The sequence below is a fragment of the Petaurus breviceps genome, unplaced genomic scaffold (genome assembly GCF_028583685.1).
Source record: "Petaurus breviceps papuanus isolate PSGF00001 unplaced genomic scaffold, PetGlider_PUasm1.0 181, whole genome shotgun sequence".
NCBI lineage: Eukaryota > Metazoa > Chordata > Mammalia > Diprotodontia > Petauridae > Petaurus > Petaurus breviceps.
Genome location: NW_027185784.1, coordinates 16,778,572 through 16,803,209, shown reverse-complemented (window position 1 = coordinate 16,803,209; position 24,638 = coordinate 16,778,572). Strand labels below are relative to the sequence as shown.

Below are 24,638 nucleotides of genomic sequence, written 5' to 3'. Positions count from 1 at the left end.
CCTCAGCTTCCTCAGCTATAAAATGAGTTGGAGAAAGAAATGGCAAACCATTCCAGTAGCTTTGCCAAGAAAACCCCAAATGGGGTCTTGAAGAATCAGACATAACTGAAGAACTAATGACAAGAAGCATAATGTAGTGGAAGAAGAGGTTTGAAAGCAGGTGAGATCTGAATTCAAATTCCAAACGAAGTGAATACTAGAGAGCCTTAAACTCTTCGGGCTTCAATTTAATTATCTATAAAAGCAGCTAAGTGGCTAAGTAGATGGGGCACTGGGCCTATAGTCAAGAAGATGCAAGTTCAAATTCAGCCTCAGACACTTAGTAGTTCTGTGGCCCTGGGAAAGTCACTTCACCTGTTTCCTCATCCATAAAATGGGGAAAATAACAGCACCCATCTTGCAGGGTTATTTTAAGGATCAAATGAGAACATATTTGAAAAGCATTTAGTACAGTGCTATATAAATATCTATTCTTTCTTCCATACTCGTTCCTCACAAAATTAGGGAGTTGAATTAGTTGATATTTCTAATGTCTCTTCCAGCTCTAGAGCTTACAGCCTAGTGTCCAGAACTTTTATCCAAATGTGCATTGACAAGTGGTTCATTAAACTGTCTATCAGGAACTGGGGCAACTCAAGATGAGAAAGTCAGTTAGTCAACAGACATTTATTAAGAAAGCACAATGGTTAGGCCCTGGGGAAAGGAGAAAGCTTAAAATGTTAGATTATTCTGCTGTTTTCATATTTAAATAGGAAATAACATTTCTAAGAATCTAAATATTTAAGAAAAAAATTCTTATGAAAACTCACAGGAGCCTTTAACGATTGCTAAACTGAGAAAACATTTTTAAATGGGAAATAGACAATCATAGACATGCAGATGGAAGGGGAAAATTATGAAATAAGCAAAGCTCATGATTTTTATATACATGGGAAAGGCAATGAACAAGAGGTTCTTAAGGTTTTATTGCACAGACAAAAGACATCTTAAAGTATTTGCTGTATCATTTCTGTAGCTATTTTGGCAAACTATTTTGTGATCATGGATGAGGATGATTTAAATACCTTTGAAGTAGCATAGTGTAGTGGGTAGTGTAGTGGCCTGAGAGCTAGGAGGACCTAGGTTCAAGTCTTACTTCTGATACACAGGATTTGCATCTGAGGGCTGTGTTATTGGGGGCAAGTCATTTAACCTCTCAGTGCCCTTTGCAACGCTATAAGACTCTAAGTTGCCAAGAAGGTGGAAAGTTGCACTGGTAGAGAGTCCTCTTAACAGACATATATGTAGGTATATGTGTTTGTATGTATGTCTAGATGAATTCAGAACATAAGAAATGTCATCCTGGATCAGACCAATGGGCTATCCTTCACCTTACGGATCTAAGTAAGAAAGATATAAGCTAGAGTTGGGATAAGAGATCCTCACCTCATATGAAGAATTTTCTTCTTTATGCATTTTGTAATAGCAGACCTCATATTACTAAATAATATAAATTATATTATAAAATAGGAGGAATCATGATATAATGGATAGAGGGCCAGTCTTGGAATTGGGGTGACCTAGGATTAAGTCCCATCTCTGACCCATATTAGCTGTATGACTATGGAAAATCACTTTATCTTTCAGTTTCCTAGTCAGCTCTTTAAGAGAATAACCTGCAGATGAGTTGCCCATGTACATTGGTAGGGAGGGTTTCCTTTCTTGGAGTACTCTATACTAATGACATAACAGGTCTGGAACAAAAGTAGTATTCTAAAATAATTTAATAAGCTATAGGTTACAAAGGAGAAAGCCCTACTATACACAAGGTAACATAGTCTCTTGTTGTATATTCAATACTTGCTATATGTTATGGAAAAGAAAACTTTCAAGAGAGTTGGGAATGTATCACATGCTTTGCTTTTACCAGAATAAGATTTCTAGCAGAAAAGAGTAGAAGCCTGCCCCCTCCCTTCCCAATAGTATCTTGGCTCTATAATCATTGTACAATCTATATTAAGAAAAACTCATCTATATCCACCATATGGTTGGACAATATGTAAACTCGTATAATGACACCACTTCTGTTTCTTCCTCCTTTTATTCTCAACCAAATGTTCTCCATTCTATTTCCCCAATCAAATTCTTTGATTTCCATACAGATTCATGCCTTCTCAGTCATATCCCCTCTTCAATTAGGCCTATTCCTTTTGAACAAGGAATATAAAGTATATGTCTTCAATCAGACCAGAACGGAAATTTGATAAAGAAATATTTCCATTGGTTTCCATTTTGAAGGCTTCCTAATTTGACAGGTTCATGTTTATCTCATTTAATTTCCTTAGATAAAAGTTATAGAGCAGTGCTGATGAACTTTCAATTAATCAATCAAGAATTTATTAAGAACCTCTTATATTCCAGACACTGTGCTAGGTGCTGGGGTCCCTGCTCTTAAGAACCTCATACTCCATAATGTATATGTATATCTAAAAGAATAGACAAGCTGTGAGGCATCTGGGTGGCACAGTGGATAGAATATTGGGCTTGTAGTATAGAAAACATGAGTTGAAATCTTGCCTCTGATATTTACTAGCTGTACAATTTAGGCAAGTCAATTAATCTCTCTCAGCTGAAGTTTCTTTATCTGTAAAGTGGGCACATACCTACCTCACAAGGTTGTTATGAGGATCAAATGAGCTAGCATATAGGTAAAGTGCTTTGTATACTTTGAAGTCCTATATAAATATTATTGAGTATTATAAATAAAAATACAAAGTAATTTTTGGTGGAGGGTTACCAGAAGCTCTGTGCAGGACAGACCTCATGGAGTGCAAAAAGATGTACTGTAGGAGACGTGGAGGGAGATAACTCACATTTCTGCAGAATTTGTTCAAATTCTACAGACTGTATCAGAGACTTTATTGCATTGGATCCTCATGACCCCATGAATTTAAGGGAATATTTGGTATATTCTTTGGAAAAATAGAGAACTAAGTTGTAACTGTCCCTTAATTTATCAGTTTTATAAATATGATAGGGACCTTGGGAGAGGGTCTGAAAAAAGGTGTCGTGATGCTTTATGTGCTGATATTCATTTAAATGTAAGTTGTCACTGAGCAAGTATAATTGCTTTCACTGATGTCTGATATTATTTCTAAGATAGGTACACATTAAAGAGCGCACAATTACAAAAGTTTTGTTATTTAAAAATAAGACCAGTTTGACTTGGCAAAATATCTGAATTGTATTTGTTGACATATAGACGAATTCAAATCAAGTACATCATAAATTAAGATATAAATGTGTATAAGTCAAATGAAGTAAATGAAAAAGTTCCACGGTAAGCCCTGCTTTGCCTGATATCACACAGCACTATAAATAACAGGCTTTGAATAGACAAGAATTAACTTTAAGATCCTGAAGGCACACTGGAAGAAGAACTAATATTTGGTTTGAAAGGTATTTGTTTTAAGCTATGTACTTTTTTTTTTTTTTTGCTTTTTGGAGGGGGAGGGCAGGGCAATTGGGGTTAAGAATCTTGCCCAAGGTCACACGGGTATTAAGTGTTAAGTGTCTGAGGCTGGATTTGAACTCAGGTCCTCCTGATTCCAGGGCCGGTGCTCTATTCACTGAGCCACCTAGCTGCCCCTTAAGCTAGATTCTTCCCCAAAATTCATAGAATAAATAATTCTTAACATCTCACTGAAAAAGTATTAATACTGAATTTAAATTAAATGCAAACTCTGAATTAGTAGATTGCTAAAAGAAAGCTTTTTCCCAGTAAAATGGAAGCCCCTTGAGAGCAAAGACTGTTTCACTTTTACATTTATATTCCCAGAGCACAGCATGTTGTCCAGCATAAAGTGGATAGCTGCACATTGATAGATTCATTGATTTTCTTAAAAAAAAAAAAAAAAAAGAAACAAAAACCATTTTGAACCTATATCCACATCTATTTACCACCCACCTATTATCTTCTATCCCTCACACCTTACAAGGTGGCAGATTATGTGGATGTGGTTAAAATAAGAAGGCTGACAAGGCCAATAATCACAGTTACTACCAAATAATAGGGAGATGTCATCTCTCCCACTCAGAGTGCTGAAAACCACTTGTTGACATCAAGAGCTCCAGCTTCTATTTCAATCACAAGACAAATTACTAGGTGGTGTCCTCACAAATTCAAGTTTGAAACTGCTGCTCTAGCTTACAAGAAAATGAGATTAAGGCAGCAAGAAAAAAAAAGAAACCTAATATCTTTTGTGGTAGCTGCTACCCATTTCTCTCTATTACTGCTTTGTCTGGGATTTGTATCAAAGAAGTTTCTTTACTCAATTGTCAATTAAATAGCAAAGTCCCTGTAGCATACTGGGCAAGAGGCAAGAAAATCATATTTCACTAACAGCAAAACTAATATGAAGTTTCTTTTTTTTAAGCTCAGACATGGCAAGGGAGAGTGATATATCATTTGTGCCACTAATGAGCTATGTGGCCTGAGGTGAGTCACTCTGCATCTCCAAAGTACACTGGTATCATCTTTAAAATACTTACTTAAAGGCAGAGGACTGGACCAGTTGACCCTTGTGGTTATGTGCAGTTTCAAGAACTCAAATAACCACTTCCAAGAAAACTTACTTGCAGTAGAATATGCCATGTCATGGTGATGTAACTTTTACCTTTCAGTGCCTTGAATGAGTTTCTAAAACTAGAAATTGCAGAGGTGTGCCTATCTGCATCACCTGAGAAAATTCCTCCAAGAGAACTCTTTAGATTAGATGAAAGAGATCATGAGTCTGGTTCTATGCCTAGTATATGTCCAGGATCTTTGAAGGGAAGTAAAGGCAACATTATCAAGTAATTGTATTTAAATTATTATCACTGGAAGTCACCAAGGGAAAATAAAAACAAATAAAAAATATGGAAGGAAAAATCGGAGAAACCTTCAAGACTGCACAAAAAGGAGAACAACAAGGCATCCTCAACAAAAAAAACATTTTTTAGAAAAAGAATGGAAAGGCAGCAAGAAAAATAATTTTCAAAAATAAGATAACAAAAGGAATTATTATTGACCGTAAGAATTTAAACTACTAAAGTCAGGGTCTAATTTTACACCTCATCACACGGATACTTGGTACTCTGTTATAATTCACATTTGAAAAACAAATTAGATAGCCCTGGGTCTGATCAGTAGCACATTTCCAAGATAAAAGAATAGGCACATTTTGGTCACTGTGGTGCAGAAGACAAATCATAGATTCAGAACACATAAAAATGATCTTATATTAGGTAAACACGACACCCCTAAATGAAAGAACTACCTTTATGTTTTACATATGTAGGTTTTCAAAACATGTAAATTGTGATAATAGAACAGAAACCAATGAAAAATCCCATCTAGGTCACTAGTAAACTTGGAAAAAGAAGTAGCATTCAAAATTTGCTTCTACAATAATGTTTAGCAATCTTTTTTGCCCTGCAGTTACAGTCCTTCTATGCCAGTGACTGCTGTAGGAAAAGGATTGGAAATTCTTGACCTTGCTCTCAGCCCAGGCATTTGGTCATTTCCATTAAATCTCTTTCTTGAACAAGATTCTATTTCTATTTTGTGGGATTCAGTTTTGAAGAGAGAAGGGTTTTAGGGGGAATCAATTTTAGATATTGTAAGTAGGAGATATCTCGGGGCCATCCAGTTTGAAAAAGTCTATTAGGCAAATGGTGATGTAGGGTCTAAAGCTCAGGAGAGGTCGGGTTTAGATACATAGGTCTGGGAATTATCTGCATAGAGATGATAGGAGCTGATGAGGTTCCCAAAAGAGAATGTAGAAAGAGAAGAGTAGGGTGTATAGGATAGAGCCTTGAGGAACAATCATGGTTTAGAGGTTTGGCCTGCATGGTCAACTATCAAAAGAAGCTGAGCAGGAGAAGATGGGCATGCAGAGAATCAGGAGACAGCAATGACACAAAAGTCTAGAGAAGAGAGATGATACAGGAAGAACAGTAATCAACAGCGTTAAATGAAGCATATAGATTGAGAAGAGCAATGACAAAAAGTTGTCTGAATTGGCAATTAAGAGATCAATGATATTTTGGAGAGAACAGTTTCAATCAAGTGATGAGGTCAAAAACCAAAGGCAAAGGGTTGAGGAGTAAAAGGAGAAGCATAGACAGCAATTGTAGGTAACTTTTTCTAGGAATTTGAGAAACTGAAAACTGGAATAGGACAAGAGTTTGAGGGGAAGATGGGGTCTAGGGAAGGTTTTAAAGAATTAATGAGACAGCCATGTTTGACAGCAATACAGAAAGAACCAATGTATAGGGAGGGGTTGAAGATTCAAGAGAAGACAATCAAGATTACAGTTTGCTAGAGAAGATAGATTGTCCTTCATTCTCAAAGAGGACCAATGACATTAGGAAAGTGATATCTCAACTTGCAAGTGAAGCGAGGGAGAGCTGTGAAAAGTCACCAGCCTCACTCTTTCCTCCAGAGCCATCTGGCTACAGTGGCAAGATGTAGAACAGAATGACTGGAGATGGCCGCCAGAAAAAATAGAAAGGATGGGATCAAAATACATGTAAAGGGCTTGAGTTTGGCAAGGGGAAGGGTTAGCTCATTGCCAGAGAGTGGGAAAGGGGACAGAAGTCAGAGTTGATGCCAAGGAGTCCCGAGATTAGGAGAGTGAAAGAAGAGGCAGCAGGGCATGTTGAACAGCCTTCATTTTCTCAGTAAAGAGGTGAGGTTTTCAGCTGGAGGAGAGAAGTGCTGAGAATCCCAAGGAAGGAAGAAGGTTTAGAAATGCTTCTGTGATATGTGACAAAGAGAATTAGGCCTTACTGGGGTGAGAGCTGACTTGAAATAGGTAACATGAATTTATAACGTATATTGTAAATGTACAATAGCTGTGTGAAATCCACCAGTTTTGTTCAAATGACTGAATCAGAATGGAGGAGGAAGCATATATTGGGAGTAATGGAAAGCTGAAGTTTGACAAGAGATGAATAGTAACAGAACTAGGAGAGAAGATATTTGAGAGTAGACAGTGCTGTGTGGAAATAATTAACTATAGGGTCAAGATTAGAAAAGGGAGGGGAGAGAAGTGAAGTCAAACCAGGCTGATCAGACAGTCAGAGAAAGTAGTGATCAGTGGAGACACTGGAGGCCTTTTAGAGGGTGAATTGGTTTAGGAAGTCTGAGACACTGGGTGAGACTGAATGATGGGAAGAATGAAGCAAGCATTTTAAAGGCTGGATTACCAAGAACTGTATTCAGTCTTTGAGGTCCAAGACAGGCCAAAGTTTTTGAGAACTACAAAGAAATAGGATTAAAAGTCTGAATTACATTCTGATACATACATCTTCCATGGCTTATTTTTTTTTCCTTTCCTTCAAACTCCCTCCAAGAAGGGCACCAAACCTCTATAACAGGATTTCTTAACCTTGTTTGTTTCATGGATCCTTTTGGCACTCTGGGAAAGTCTACAAACATCTTTTCAGGTTTAATTTAATTTAATTTAAATTAATAAAACAAAATATGTAGGATTACAAAGAACAATAAAGGAATTTCCCCCAATTGAAGTTCACAGGCCTCCTGAAATCTTTCCATGGACTCAATGAAGCCCAGGTGAAGAACCCTGGTGGCTGGTAATTTCTGGTGAAGATTAAGGGATGAGTGGTGAAGGTGACTTGCTGTGGATTCTGATGGTTTTTGAAGGGCGAAGGGCGAGAATCTGATAGGATCTTACTCTGAGTATAGATAGTACCAAAGTATTACAGGAAGTGGGTTGCTGTTATACTGGGTTAGCAAAGGGGAAGGAAAATATCCCCATCTGTCCTGAAGCTAACCTTCATATATCTCCATGACCTTAGATAACTATGAAAGATGAAGATAAGAAAAAGGGGTCTCTTCTTTCCGTATAACTTTTCATGAATTCTACCACACTAGGCTAGGTGCAGCAAGTATAGAGGAAGCCCCATAGAGGTGTTACCAATATAGCTGAGGACAAGTAACATACTTGCTCCAGAAAGTCACAGAATAAGGAAGAAACACCCAAGTGGAGCAAGTCTTCTTACTGAGACAAGAACAAGTACTTGTCATCATCACAGCTGCCAAACCAAAAAAGCTTTTGAAAATCCCTGGCTTATTTACCTTACTGGGTTTATATTTTTAAAAGTTCCCATCCCCCTTCTCCTTCTAGAACTAAACAGTAAGTAAAACACACCAGTGACATAGCCAACATTGGAGAGAAGTCTTGGATGGCAGGGTCTTTTTCACAAGCTACAGAATAAACCTGCAAAAAGGCTCCCTGGACTCCAGCCAATCCATATTCTGCTAAATTTGTTTGGATTACAAAATGTATAGATGTCAGAAATCCTTTGCAGCAATTTCAAATATACTCAAGGATTCTAATCATATGCATTTTTTTTTTGTGAGAAACTTGAAATCCACCGGGTTTTTTGCAGCTGAGTCCCTAAGCTGCCTTTCCCTGCACCTACAGCACCAAATTTGCATGATGGCCCAAAACACACATTGGACTTTCTCACCTTGTACCTCTGTTCAAACTGTTCTCTAGGTCTGAAATATCTTCCACTCTTCACTTTGCCTATCAAATACTAACACAGCCTTTGAATTGAAAATCAAACGCCAACTCCTCCCCAAACTTTCCTGATATGGTTGAGAACAGCCTTCTCTCTCAGACCTTATGTACCTCTGTAATTCATCTTTAATGCCAAGATCATAGTTATTTTTATTGGTGTGGTCCTCCTAGACGCTAAGCTTATTGGCAGAGACAGTGCCTTATCTAAACTGCTTTGCCTCCCCCACTATCCTGGACAGGGTTCTTAACTAAGTAGGTACTCAATAAATTATATCTGCTGCACTGTAACTTCTCCCCAAGTAAATAAATCTCCTTTTGAGGTCTCCACATACATTTCCCATTGCACTTTAGAAAACCAATTTACGTGGTCTAATGTCTTTTCAAAAGATTCTTTATCTTACTCAGGTAAACAAAACACAGAACATTTAAGACCTAGAATAGAGATTTGATCCCCCAATGATTACTTAGACTTGTGTAATTCTATATACATTGAGATTCCGACATGAAGTTTCATATGGTTCTCTATATCTTTGAAGTAATTTAATTTCTCCAAAGGTCTCCTAGTTGTTTCTTTAGGTTTGTTTGTTTTGATTCTTCCCGTTGTCTTCTCTCTCCATGGTAATGTTTTCTTATTTATCTTATTGTGGGACCAGAGAGACTGGACAGCTAAATGAAGGCAAATGGTAACCTCTGTGACAGAGATATCCTCTGAGGGAAAGAGCAGGTAAGGGCTCAACTAGCTGAAAAGAGTGAATCATTGGCCTCTTTATTTAAAACAGAAAAGCTTTTTAGTCAAGACAAATTACTCTTCTAAGGAGCCAAAATAGCCTCCTTTTACTTCAAAAAAGTACACTCTTTCATTCCAGAAAGATTGTGGTATGCACACGATTCTTCTACAATCCTGACTTTTGTTTGTTAATAGCATGACTACATTTTAATAAACCCTTTTAGCACAAACTACTAATGATGAACAAAATGCTATTTTGAGAGAAAAATTTAAGCTATCAGTGGAATTTATTTTTGCAAAATCACTTTGCAGTTATAAATGGCTCCTTGGAAGCTGCCCTCTCTGATGATGCTTTGTGATGGCCTATGCCTTATTTCTGCCATATTCACAAATCATAACTTCAACCCCTTCTCACATTAATACACATGCCAGAGCTGATGAACAACCGTGATCAGAAAAGTGTATCCCTAAGATAGCTTCCCATACAATTATTGGTTTCAAGCTCTAGCAAGATGTTTTAACTTTTTTCTTTTTTTTCCCTTTTAGTTGGAGGGGGGAAGGCAGGGCGATTGGGGTTAAGTGACTTGCCCAAGGTAACACAGCTAGTAACTCTTAAATGTCCGAGGCCAAATTTGATCTCATGTCCCCCTGACTCCAGGGCCAGTGTTCTACTTGTTGCACCACCCAGCTGCCCCAAGATGCTTTAATTTCAACATGTTATCCTTCTCTGTAATTAGATGATGTGATTATAACTTGACTATTCTACTGCAGTTATACCTTAAGGCAGCAAGACAGCTGGCAAGCATGGATGCTGCCCAGCAAGAAAACTGGGTACCTGACAGCTCAGTGCCCCTCGTTCTGACACCAACTAGTCTTTTCACCCAGTGAGTGCTGGACTTTGTGTTCCATGCCCAAACACTTTTAATTGCTGTCTGATCTTAATGAAGTATAGCTGTACTTGATAAAGAGAGATGCTCACTGCCCTATACTCAGGGTCCAACTACTAGTCAACAAGAGGAGGATCATTGGCATTTTCACAATCTCAAATGCCATCACTGTCAACATCTTTAGCCTCCTGCCTCTCCTCAGCTACCCCTAAGACATGAAACATCTGTTCATCAATTATCTGGTAATCAACATACTTCATAAAGCATATGTATAGTGATTATTACCCTGAAGAATCAAGTGACTTTCAAAAGCCAGCTGAAGCAAACAAGCAAAGAGAACACCCAATGTGTGTTTTTTTAAAGATATATCACTGAGCCTGCCAAATTTCAAAGTATTAAGACTCCTGATCCCTTCTGGCCTTCTGAAAGTCATCTAAAAGTATACAGTAAGTTCTCCTTCCTGTTCAGTCTCAGATGAAGGGAACCATTCAGTGCTCCAACTTTCTTAATCTGACCCAATTGCACAGTTAGGAGTTGGGTGAGGAAAAAATGAACTATTTACTCCCTTCAGTTATAGGGTTAGAAAATGACCTTCCAGGGGCGGCCAGGTGGCTCAGTGAGTAAGAGCACTGGCTCCAGTGTCAGGATGACCTGCAGATCGAAACCCAGGCTCAGATACTCAGCACCACACCCAGAAATAACTGGCCATGTAACCTTGAGCAAGTTACTTAACCCCGATTGCTTTTATATAATAATAACAAAAAAACCAAAATGATCTGATTTCACTGATGTAGAGAACTCCTGGGGGAAGAAACTCCCTCTACTAATGCAAGCCTGTACCTGCCCTGCAACTTATTTTGTTAAGAGATTTATGGAGCTCTAAGGGGCTGTGATTTGTTCAGTCATGTAGCCAGCAAGTATCAGAGACAAGACATGAACCCAGGGTTTCCTGCCTTCAAGGTGATCTCTCTCCACTATGCCATGTTCTCTCCCGTTTATAACCAGGATCATTCTCTCTTTGAAGGCCATCCTCCTTGCCATCCCTCCACTTAGCTTATGTGCCTTATATTGTTAATTCACAGTCTAGCTTTGCATTTTCTCCCCACAGTGGCGATGGAATGTGAGCCAGTGTCACTTTCTGTTGATGTTGTTGTTGGTTTTTTGGGGGGTGGAACAGAGGGGGAGTGCATGGCAATTGGGGTTAAGTGACTTGCCCAAGGTCACACAGCCAGTAAGTGTTAAGTGTCTGAAGCTGAATTTGAACTCAGGTCCTCCTGACTCCAGGGCCAGTGTTCTATTCACTAAGCCACATAGCTGCCTCCCAGTGTCACTTTCTTAATTAGCATATAACCAAAAGCATGCATTTGTGAGATGGCAGGTACAAACAATTATGACAAATCCAAGATGCTGACTGCATTTGCAAATTTAACCTAGTCAAATAACTTTCCTATGAAATAAAGAAGTTGACAAAGGATTTCAAGAGCCTTCAGTTGCCAGTCATTAAGAACAATACTAAACTAGAAAACAATTATTTTACCACAGTACATTTCATTAAAAAGTGAAAATAGAAATGAGCCTTTATATTTGTATGAAATTTTGCTATTACAAAGCATTTTTGCATAAATTATCTTGTTGATCCCATAAAAGGCTGTGAGATAAACAACAGAGATTGTTTATTATCATCCCCATTTTAAAGATGAGAAAATTAAGCTCAAAATGTCTTATTTAACAGCCCAGAATCATATAGGAATTACAATGAAAGTAGGCTCAGTCAGAAACCAGATCTGCTTAGCACCCAGTTGCCAATCTTGGTAAAAGATGTGAAGAAGAAATTAAATAGAAGAAAAAAGGGAATTTCCCCTTTGTACTTGTACTACTAATACCAGTCAGAGTAATATCGGAATACCTCTGACAAATGATCCCTTTGTGCAGCTCATTATAACAAGTGTCACTTTGTGTCAGAAGGTGTTTAGATGTCTCTATGAAATATGCTTAATTCACTGAAGGTTTATTTACATAGCAGCTATTAATTACTAGTCATTTATGCAACGAGGAAATCTAAATGCAGACCAAATATGCACGTCAAAAGGGAAAAAAAATATGTCATACAAGCTTCATCATTACCATATTTCCCTTCCCACCCCTAAATTAAAGGCCCAGGAGGATAAAGTAAATTCCATTAATCAAAATGAACTCATCCATTTCTCCCGAAGGCTTCTGGTGAAAGTTGACAAATGACAAATATCTAGGTAGAAAACAAAGGGAGAGCATCTTCAGGGTCTGTACTTCTCAAGAAGAGATTATGGAATCCATTTAAGAAGAGGATAGGAAGCCATCTATCTGCAATGGTCTTTGTTCGGTTGGGCCCACAGGCAAGGAAATAGATTAGATGACCTCTTATCACCAAAAGCATTCATTAGGTGTCTAATTATATATGATGCTTCACTAAGCAATGTATAATATAAAGTGAGCTGAAGACATATGCCCCCTGCTTTCTAGTTTTACACTCTAAAAGAGACAATAATGGGCTAGGACAAAGATCTTAGGAACATACATTGAGTATATAATTTAAATAAGTTATTACTTGCCATTAAGTATAAACGAAGGGGTTACTGTATTTCATGGAGTAATGAATGAAGGGGGAGAGTAGAGGAGTGGAAGCTCTATTCATGAGATGAAATCAACAACAGTCCTAGATTGGGGTGGGGGTGGGGCGCATTCTGAAAGGGACAGGATCCTAAATGCTATCGGATTTCTTTAAAAAGTAAGTTCATGAACTTGGTTACTGGTGATTTACACATTCTTCAAATGTATTTTTAAGAAAACAACTTTAAATTCAACTAGTCTTTAAAGTAACTTTCTGATTGACTAGAATCATGTGACAAACATTTTTAACCCATCTGTGTCTTTAGAGGAACAACATTCAAATTTTATGGCTAGTAAATAATATGGTATTTTTGTAGATCTGTGGCAAAAGGAAGCAAGGCTGATCAACTGTAACTGCTGGTGACTTGGTACATATTTTGTTTAAAATGGCAGCTTTCTGAGATATGTGAGCCCTAGCAGAAGTTGTCCTTCTAACATTTTTTAAAATAGAAAATAATATCAACTACAGAAATTCAAGACCAACTTTGAGAAATTTATAGAGTCAATATTTTTGGTTATCAAAATGGATGAAAATGGTGTGTGCAAAGTTTAAGGAAAGAAGGCAGACATCTGGAACACTGTTCCAAGCACAATGACAAACTCAAAATAAAGACTCTAATTTTAAATAACTCATATCAAAAGTGTGTCCTACCACAGGACAAAAACATTTTGATTTGCTAAAAGATTAGGCATAAGAATAGCAAACCTTTTCTGTTTAAATGTTTGTAATGATTATTTACCTTTTAATAAGCAAGCTTCTTTAAAATGCCATAAAAATTAATTTAACAAGTCTTACATTTAATAAGAAAGATAGAGCTTGGCCCATTAGGGAGGTGAAGGTATTTGAGGTACTAGCTGCATGCAGGTGAACATTTAAAAGAGTAACATGAACAGCTAACAGACTTTCATTACATTTTCCTAAGAGGTATAGAGACTTGCTTTTGTTTTGTATGGTTGGGGACAGAGGGAGTAGGGGGAGGAATAAGATGATAAGCAGAGAAAAACATAAAGCAAGACAGAAACTGAGAAAATCTAGAATGTTCTAATAAAGCATCTTGGTAAGGTAAAATTGTTGAATTCTGCATTAATTTATGTCCACAAATGGTCAAACAGATCCTTTTAGTCAAAGAAAATATTGCTTAAAATACCTAAGAAAAATTCAGAAGGTAAAATTTATCAGGTAACAACTGAATGGGATCACAAAAGGTCTCATTTTCAACTGGCAAGCTATAAAAACTGTGACCATGCCTATGATGACTTTAGGGAATTCCATGAAAATTTAAACTAACTACCCATAAACAAGTATGCACATCTACCTGGAAGTAAACACAGACACTAGAGAAATGTTAAAGCTAAAAGATAGAATACTATAATAAGTGCCAACTTTTCTTTTTTTATCTGAAAGAAAACCATTATTCTATATAGGTTATTAAGATGAAACTACATACAATTGAAACATTTCAGTTATTTTAGGTTCCAAAAGTTTTTCTATGAATATCCAATGATAGTCTACAATGTGGATATTTGGAGAGATTATGTGCAACATGAGCTAATTTGTAGTTCATACTTGGTACCTATTTATCAAAGAATTAACTTACCTTGCAATGAACATATTACTCTTCTGGCTTTACATTAAGCATTACACAATGAGTGATAAACAATTTAGTAATGCTACAAGTAAATTTTCCCCAGTTCTAATCAATAATCAATTATAACTCTATAGGTAGAGGACATTAAACAAGCAAGTAAAACCAGTGGGAAACATGAGAATCCTTAAGATTTAGTAATCAGGAGAAAGGCTACCCATATCACAATATAGAAAACATTTTTCTTGTAAAACAGCATAAATAAGAAAAGACAAAACGCTTGTCAAGATGTTTTATGCCCTGCATAGCATCAGAATTCTAAAAAACATGCAGAAAGAAGGTGTCACTCAGTAATAAGGATGACAAATACAGCTGGCAGCAATGGGCAATGGAGGAAGAGAGGCAGATTTTCACATGCTAGAGCAGGTGGAGCCGACCCAGAAGCTGTGAGGCTTATACTATTGTATCCTTTATCTGGGACACCACTGAGGGAATTCCAGTTCAAGTACTGGTTGGACTTGATGGTCTTCCACCTCTATGATTCTGCATAAATCTTTCATTTCAGCTTTTAAAAAATCATTAAAATTTGGATAAGGCCGTTACTCAAGGCTAGTAACTATTCTTTATAACAATAAGTAAGTAATAAACAGTACATAGTTAAGGTACACAAGTATGTGAATTCTACATACTCTTGGTTAGCTGTAGGGTTAAATTTAGGTTAAGAAATGGCTTTAATAATTAAGGCTGTTTTCAACAATTAGCACTGGCTTCTAAAAGAGATCAATGTAATTGGGAAATAGAGGGCAATAAATTAATTACCAAAGCCAGTTGGTTTTTACCACCATGATTATTTAAAACAGAGTTGTCTAAGGTTATAAGTCACCAATGACAACTATTATCAGAAGCCCTTTATCAATTAGCCCCTATGTAGACATCTATTAAGGTCTCAGTTTCTTTATATATGCATACATACATACAATATGTGCTTAAAGGATTTATTTAATGATATTTATTTTTAAAAATTGTCTCAAGATTGAAAAAGTTTCTTGACAACTTCCATTTTTTATTGTTTGTAACTTTTTTTTAAGTGTGTTCTTGCATAAAAATTGATTTGGAAAAAAATAAGTTTAATTCAAACTAGGTTGTTTTTTTTTTAAGGCAAAAACTCTGAATCAGAATTATTTTCAAAATAACCAGTTGCTTGACTAAATTCAAATAACAATAATTCCATCCCCTCTGTGTCTAGAGAAGTATCATATATTAAAAGAAAAGATCTAGGATTTCCTTAGGATAGAGAACTCCCCTCACAAACCAGATCACAAATATAAATATTCTAATCATAAAGTTCTAGGAATTTGCTTTGGATCACTTAAGAAACTTACATGGGCAGAGTCACACAAACCTAGCAAGTGTCAGAGGTAGCATTTGAACCTGGATCTTCTTGACTTCAACTTGAAGATGCTATTCATGAAGTAAGCATCCAAGTCTAATTTCTAGCCAAACAGAACAGTTCTCAGAAAATGTATTTAATAAGCTCTCTCTGATACAGAGAAAAGAGGGTTAGTGATGATGATGATGATAAGAATATAAAAAAGTAAAGTGCCTATATTTTTAAGTGATACCAACTAGACCAGGGTTAAATTAGAGTAGCATTTATCAAACTGTATTCCACATTCTTAGAAATGCAATCTGAGGGACCCAAAAGAGTTCATGAAAGGCAACTAAGTTATACTCCAAAAGAAGTGAACCAGTTTGATTACATTTGGATAATTATTTGAAAATACTCAGCACCCATATCTTCCAATTCATGATGGAGAAGAGAAATAAAGAATATCATCTTCTGTAATTGTATCGATAAATATTTTCAGGATTAATATTTCTTTAACAGAAAAAGAAAACATTATGTCCTATTTTATGAAATCAAAATATACTTTATATCACAAGACTTCATTTCATCCCACATTTGTTTTCATCATAAAACACTGAAAATTTGATTGTTATTTTCCTTGTTCCCTCCCCCCCAGGTGGAGAAACAAATTAGGAATGCATTATCTGACAAAATAAAAAAAAAATATCAAATATAAACACTTAGGAACTTGTCTGTCTGAGATCTGAGCAGATACTTGAATGATTTACTTCTTTCCAATGAACTAATTTTGATAGAAAGACTCTAGAGAATGGAACAGGTCATTGTTAGGTCATGTAGAATACTGAAAAATCACACTACTGACACAACACATTGGCATAAGCATTAAAAATACAGAACAATCATAGGTTCTACCTTACCTGAGTAATGGATGGAATATGACAGTTATGTTTCGGGCTCCAGGTTTGCAGACAAATTTTGTTCCTCCACCTTCAATTAAGTTGTCATCAGGTCCTCCTTTAAAAAAGATTTTTAAAAATTTATTTGTCAAACTGTAACTTTTGAAACAAGGAATAAAACAAGATCATAGAGTTTGGAACATGCTGTCAGCGAGCAGCATTCTCTCTGAAAAAAGAACAATAATAAAAAAGATCTTTATTAAATAATTCTGAACCTTTTTTTATCTGTTATTCCTCATAGCTACCATGTATGGCGACTTGCTATAACTATACTTATTTCACTGGTGAGAAGTTTCAGCAACACGTAGGTTAAGTATTCTGCCCAAACTACAAGGCAAACAAATGTCAGGGTTGAACTTAGCAGGATATCAGTGCATTACTTAGCCAATAACCTACATGTAACTTTTAGGCAAATGGGATTATGAGACCACAGATTCAGAGCTGATATGGACCTTGGAGGCCATCAGGTCCAAACTTCTCATTTTATATATGAAAAAATTTGAGGCACCAAGAGGTTAAGCAATTTCACCTGGGTCACAGTGAATTAAGTATCTGAAGCTGATTTGAACCAAAGGCTTCCTTCCTCCAAGTCTAGTACCTAATCCACTATACCACTGTACTACAAAAAGGGATAAAAGGCATTACATGGCTTTCTAAAAGTCAAACTAGAGCTAGAACAAGGAACTAGGAATTAATTGGACGGCTTTACTTCTAACTAGAAAACTGACATAGACACATCACTTGAAGAAGTCACTAAATTTCTCTGGGTCTCATTTACATCCTGTAAAATGAAGAGCATGAGCCTGATGGTCTCTAAAATCCCTTCCAGCTCTCAGATACAATTCCTACTAACACACTGCTACTAATTCAAGAATTTGACCCTACTTCTCAAAATAAGGGGAATGTCCATCTGCACTGCACCTTAATTAGCATCACATCACTTTAAATTCTGAAACACAAACATACAACCACCATTTGCAAATGTTATTCTAATGCTTTTTTTCAATGGTGCTAGACACAAATTTTTAAAACTATGCTTTATAAAATAAAAATAAATTATGCTTAACTTGTTGGTAAGTTAAGCATAATTTATTTTTATTTCTTTAAAGTATATCAACTATTTGAATGCTATAAGAAACAAACTGGAAACTGACCTATATTTGCATACAATTTCAAGGCTCAGAAGTCAATGAAACAGTATCATATTTATCAGAAAGCTAAGTGTCTCCATAGACATTTGCTAAATTGTGCTCTATGTAAAAATATGGATCTCCTACATGGAAGAGCATCCTTATGCAACAGGTATTTCCCCACTAGAAAATTAAGTATAAAATTATATATCAAAAATGGTTATTAAATTTGACAATCTTCTGGTATGAAAACTATTTTCCTTTCCCAATTTTACAAAATAGGTTTACTTCAAATGTCAGATCAGAATTTGTAGGTTTCAGAAATATATTTTACTTTTGGAGGGGGGAAGGCAGGTAAATTAGGGGTAAGTGACTTGCCCAAAGTCACACAGCTAGCAAGTGTTAAGTGTCTGAGGCCACATTTGAACTCAAGTCCTCCTGACTCTAGGGCTGGTGCTCTATTCACTGCACCACCTAGCTGCCCCCCAGAAATACATTTTAAACCCGAATTGTTCTGTGGACAAATTATTTTGGGAAATATGGATGTAGACAGATGTTTACCATAATATTTCTACTGAGTACTAATTTTTCATTTGTTTGTTTATAAGAGGCTTGTATACAAAATGTGATGTTCAGTCCTAGATGGCAAGCTGAGAAACTTTTCTCTCCCCATTGAAAATACAGATTTTGAGTCATTAAGTACAAAGTAAAGGTAGGGTATGCCTACATGTTCAATGAAGCCACTGGGTCAAAAGTACCCAGATTGGTAAGGAAGCTACTTTTCTGATTTAAAAAATAAATAAATAAAACTCACCACTAAGGAAGACAGGGAACAAATGCAAAAAGAAAAAAAATAGCACATGTCTACTTTCCTAGTCAATCATCTTCCCCTTCCTTTCTATCTCCATTCTTCACTGCCAATCCTAAGACACACAACTATATTTTTTTTGTCCCAACAGACTCAATAACCTATACAACTTTGAAAGAATATTAGAAGCTTATTTTGAATCACTAAATATCAATATATAAAAGAGAAATCTTTTCCAAAAACAAGCATAAGTAATTCTTTATTAACCCAACACAACCCCACCAAATAAACACAGCAATTTGTTCAATATAAAAACTTCTTTTAGGACTCATTTGTTGCTCACTAAATGAATCCAGCCACACCTCAGAAACCAGCAAATTAGTCTCCTAATTAGTTCCTGAACATACCCCATAAATTCTCCTTTGAGGTCTTTTCTCAAACTACACTGCTTCTACCCTCTCTCCATTCACTCTCTATGTGCCAAAGCCTCTCAGACCAACTCTCTGGCCATCTGAATCCTATTCTTCCTTCAAGAAGTATAAATTCTTCCTCTTAGGTGTAGTCTTCAGAATATCCCATCAAGGAATGCCTGATCTTTCCCTAAACTCCTGCTTTATACATTGCCTTGTTCCGTTTAACATAAAGGAAACGATGCTTTGTTTTCCAGCTTTTCAAGGGGGTAAAAAAGGAATGGGGAAATGATAAATGGGAAGCAACAAGCATAGATTACTTTTACAAGGAATATGGCAGTAAAAGAGAGAAGAAAATTAGTATGATAACTTGATGGCAGTCTCAGGGAAAGAAAGTCTTTTCAGGATATATTAAATTAAACTAATTTTCCCATGGTTATAAGTACAGTATCTGACAAAATTAAACAGGAGTTAAACAGAGGTCTTCTTAATGCCAGGCAGGATTTCTATCCACTATTCCACACTATCTGGGACAAAATGTGTCCATAAAGAACCTATTCCTGTTGGAAGTCTTTTTAAGTCACTAAGAAGTAGAAAGCTAATTAATCATAAAAAGCCATGCTTGTAGATTGAGTACAAGGATCCAGGAGAGAGGAAGAGAAAGAAGAAACAAGCAATTGAAGAAAGAAACAACAAGCTTACAGAGAGACTGGAGGTAATGGGCCTTAAGGTGTGAATAGAGGTATTGGATTTAACAAGAAGGAAGGCCTTTTGTTCTGACACTGGAAGAAAGGAGCAGAAGGCATTAATAAGAATGAAGAGTAGAGAGCTCACATCAGATAGTTTCAATATTCTCAGCAAAACAGGTGAGGTCAGTTCCTGAGAAGAGGGATAGGGGTAGAAGGTTGGAACAGCTACTGTATATGATAAAATCAGGAGTCAGTAAGAGGTGACTAAAAATTGCCAAGAAGTTGTCACAGGACAGGTGAGGTTAGATAGTTTCAATTCATAATGGATCTAGTACCAAAGGTCAAAATTTTATGATTTCCTCCAGAAGTATTTCACAGTTCAAAGGTAGGAACAATGGACAGTGGTCAGGGACTGAAGAATGGAAATGAGGGCATATTGACTAAAGTAGTTGAAGGATCAGGACTCACAAAACCAGAACAATGAAAGGATCACGAGAAATGAGAGTATGAAAGGAGTAAGGGGGTGAAGAGTTGTGGAGAAGAAGAGAATCTTAGAATCCAGGATTTTAAAAAGACATTTTCAAGTGATGGTTAGTGCTAAGTTATGACCACCCACAGAGTAAGTGAATTAGATATGGCAGAAATGGATGGTCTTGAGAGTGGAGGGATTCAAAAAACTGTGAAGGCAGGGTGACAGAAGAGTGACCAATGTGTATACTGAAGTCTCTGAGGATGATATGAGCAGAATGGTTAGCACAAAATACTGTGAACCATGTGCTAGAATCATGGAGAAATACAGAATGGATAAGAAGTCAGTAGGCAACAACAATATAGATCAGGGAAGGGGGCAAAATTCAATGGCAAAAATGTCAATATTCAGTCTGAAAAACAAGACTTGACTCTCTTCTTGAGCCTTTCACTAATCCAATAACCTGGAAGTATCTGTCATGGACATTCTCAAGTAACATGCTATTCAATCTCCAAAAGAGCAGAGAGAAAAAGTAGATTTTCCCTGTCCCTCATTTATTATGTTTATAGCTTTATCTTCTCTGTCAGAATGCCTAGGTGATGGGCAACTCTGGTGATAGACACCAAAGAAAAATTTGAATGATGATAGATAGTTGAAATAAAAGAAAAATTGACAATGGTGTTATGTGTGAAATACATATAACACAAGGATGGGGGGGGGGAAATGAATCCAATTATATTTTCTGGTTCAAAAAATGAGAGCATGACAGGATGACTCGAGTGACTCAGAACTGAAAGCAAGGAATACTGGATACTTCTAAGGTTACTATGAGCTACTCAGGAAATGCATACCATATAAAGAAAAGGTCCTTTTATTTAAAAATGTTATGAAGTTAGTTATTTCTATTTCTCTGTATTTTCTTATATTTTTAATGGTGAATAGAAATGGATTATTTAAAAGAATCCAAAGCTTTGATTTCCATAAAGTTAAAATCAATCATTATTCAGAATGTCAGCAACTACTAAACACAGGTATGCTGGAGAGTCAGTTTCGATCCATTTTATTAGAGCCCATTGTTAAATTTTCAAGGTGAGCATCTATACCTCAGAAATTGGTAAATGCTCCAAATCCGAGCTTGATATATCGTTTTGCTGATTTTCTAGACTTAAGAAAGTGATGAAGAACACGATGATAATTCAGATAAAATCCAAAATTATGTTGTGTGTGCATTTTTTCCAGAGAACTGGTTGCTAAACATTTAGAAACACACTACTGCTATTAAGTCTGTCTCTTGCTTTGATCAATATGTATTTTCATAAATAAATGTTATAAGTAGTTTGTTGGGGGTGGTAGTAGATTTGAATCTGATTTCATCAGAATATAGATAAGCAATTTTTCTGCAGTTTAGTCCTTGAAGAGTTGTATGGTACACTTAGAAATTAACTGATTTGTCCGTGATTAGAAGTACAGTATCTGATAGAATTGAACAGGAATTGAGCAGATGTGTTCTTGATGCCAGGCATGGTTTCTGTCCACTATTCCACACTTACTATCTGGAACAAAATGTGTCCATAGAGAACCTATTCCTGTTTTAAGTCTTTTCAAGTCATTAAGAAGTAGAAAGTCAATTAACCATGAAAACCAGATAGCTTAAGTTCATTTCTGAGATGAACACTAACAAATAGGTAAAGAGAAAAAATTTCAGTGAGGTAGATGTACAAAATGTTGATTACTTACTATTAGGAACCTGTGAGTACATTTGTAACAACATACTGTCCTCAAATTTGTTAGCCTGAGAATGTTTAAGATATATTACAGTAATATTTGACTTTTATTTTCATTTCCTGCTGTCCAACATTATTCTTATGCATTTTATACAAATGTATAAAAAGTGAATAAAAATGTGAGATTCTTAACAGTTATCAAAAAGAAGAGTTTTTCCAAAAGTAGGCTCCCTAAATTTTCATTCTAGAATAGTCTAAAAAATAATTAAGCTCACAGATACATAAATGAATTTACATTTGGGGAAGAAGTCTATGAGGAGAAACAGCTCATCAAAGGGATATCATCCAATTCTTATTAACAAAAGACTTTGCAATTTCCAATAGACTGAGTCACTAACTGACTTATCAAGGAAGTAATTGAAGCATGAACAACTGAAGCATGAACTAGGAAAATGCAGGTTCAAATTAAGAAAAGGGTGTTATTCCTGTCACCCCGCACTAATGATTATCATCGACTGGGACTAACTTTATAGCAATGAATAAAACACATCTGTCTTATCTGGTTGGCAACATTACACAAGCGTGGAGCCAGCATTTGTAAAAGAGACTAAAATAAGTCTTCTCCCTCAAAGTTTTAATTACTACTAATCATTAATTAGATAAGGAGTTGTTAAAAATGTGAAAGCAAAAGGCAAAGCACAGGATTAGGTGGTGATGACTTCTAGTGGGTTAAAGAAGGTAATGTCTTAGTAGGATGTAGAAGACACAAATACACATAATATTCTCAATACAAAATACATTTTAATTCATTAATTGGTAAGAGCAACTCTAGGAAAGAACTTTGGAGAAGCAGTTTGGAGATGGAAAAAAATGGCTGGACTTGTTTCAGGAATATCTGGGTTTAGATTTTGACAGATCTTTCAGATCATGGTCACAGATGTGACCATGGGCAAGATGCTTTCTCTGAGCCTTAGTTTTCTCATCAGCAAAAGAGAAAATAATAATGACTATATATCAACACCCCCTTAACCTCCCAAAAATAGGATCTTGTAAGGCTTGAAATGAGCTAGTTTATGCAAAAAGTCTTGTAAACCTTATAGCACTATGTACTTCGTCAGCTGTTAACATTACTGCTATGTATGATTCCAAGCTCAATGCTCCACTTACTGGACTATTAATGAGTTGGGAACAGTGAAAGCATTCCTGTGTTGGAAGTCAGGATACCTGGATTAGCATTCTGGCTCTGATGATAACTAAGGGGGTAACCATGGGCAAGTGACTTCCCCTTGCCTACTAAGTAAGAGAGAAGAAATATCATGATCTCTACAATTCCTTTCAATCCCAGTGTTCTATGGTTCTAAAGAACATTTCTAAACACCAGGCATTAAAATTTTTCCACAGTATGTACTCAATGCATTCCACTTTATCAGTAAGAAAACAATGAAGAAGGAAGACAGAAATGAGTCATATATTATTGGCATAAGATACTCTTCCAAAGGGTGACTTCCACCACATTTGAGAACTAAATGCATCTTGCATACTTTCATATTTACATGAAATAACTCTGCTATTACTTAGGAGGCAACCCGAAATGGGTATCCAATGTTATATGTAATGTTGCTCACAAATTTGAGGATAATAAAGTTAATGCAGTCATATACTCCTGATAACTATATAATAAACATTAGTTGCTGATGAAGATGGCTATAATGGACATCTTTAAAAAATCAATATAGTTCTCAATTTATAAATAAATCGTGTCTTTAAAGTTTATTTCTAAGCTGGTTACTTGAAAGTCAGGAAGTATTTTCCCCTTATAATCAATAATATAATTGGTGCTTAAGGTCTAAGCCCAGCCCACAAAAATTATCTATTTAACCCCTGATGTACCTGATCTAGAATACTAATACTACAGAACCTAACCACTTTGTATGTATATTTCCCCCCTTTCTCCAAAACCTTATGTCTAACCTTACTGAGCATTTTTCCCTTCTTGGATTTTAACTACCTTTTCTTAGTCCCCTTTCCCTCACAAATCCTATCAAGAACAGATGGAGGTGCAGTGAATAGAGCACTGGCCCTGGAGTCAGGACGACCTGAGTTCAAATCCAGTCTCAGACACTTAATAAAAAAAAAAAACTAGCCGTGTTACCTTGGGCAAGTCACTTAACCCCAACTGCCAAAAGCAAAAATAAATAAATAAATAAATAAATAAATAAAAGAACAGATGCAGACCAAGATTGATCTAAGTAGTCATTAACTACTTCTATGATTTGAACACTTCTCTTAACCAGTGTCCTTATGTAACTATAAAACAAGGAGCTGGACTAGACAATGTCACTTGTAATACATGTTCAGAGACATTTATCCTAGTTCTCACTACCACTGTTGAATCAAATCTTCAAAATTCACATACTACTTTCTGACAGAGATCTAGGGATATTCCTAAGGGATTGGAAGAAGGGAGGAGGGAAGCATCTTTTTATTGACAGACTACTTGTAGGAGAATGTTTCACAGATTTTGGGGACACTGTTTTGTACCAGCTGTTCCCACGGTACCACCTTAATAAATCCAGTATAAAAGATAGAGAGACAGACTGACAGAGAGATAGATAGATAGATAGATAGATAGATAGATAGATAGATAGATAGATAGATAGATAGATA

At 36.2% G+C, this 24,638-nt stretch overlaps 1 protein-coding gene across 4 annotated transcripts in view; it reads right to left on the bottom strand.

Moving 5' to 3' along the window:
* The window catches only part of EXOC4 (exocyst complex component 4), a 1,166,755-nt gene that overhangs the window by 482,662 nt on the left and 659,455 nt on the right, over positions 1–24,638 (bottom strand). For all 4 annotated transcript variants that reach the window (XM_069087253.1, XM_069087255.1, XM_069087256.1 and 1 more), the window contains one exon: positions 16,703–16,799. In XM_069087253.1, the coding sequence (XP_068943354.1) occupies positions 16,703–16,799 (97 nt within the window). The remainder of the gene's footprint in view (positions 1–16,702; positions 16,800–24,638) is intronic.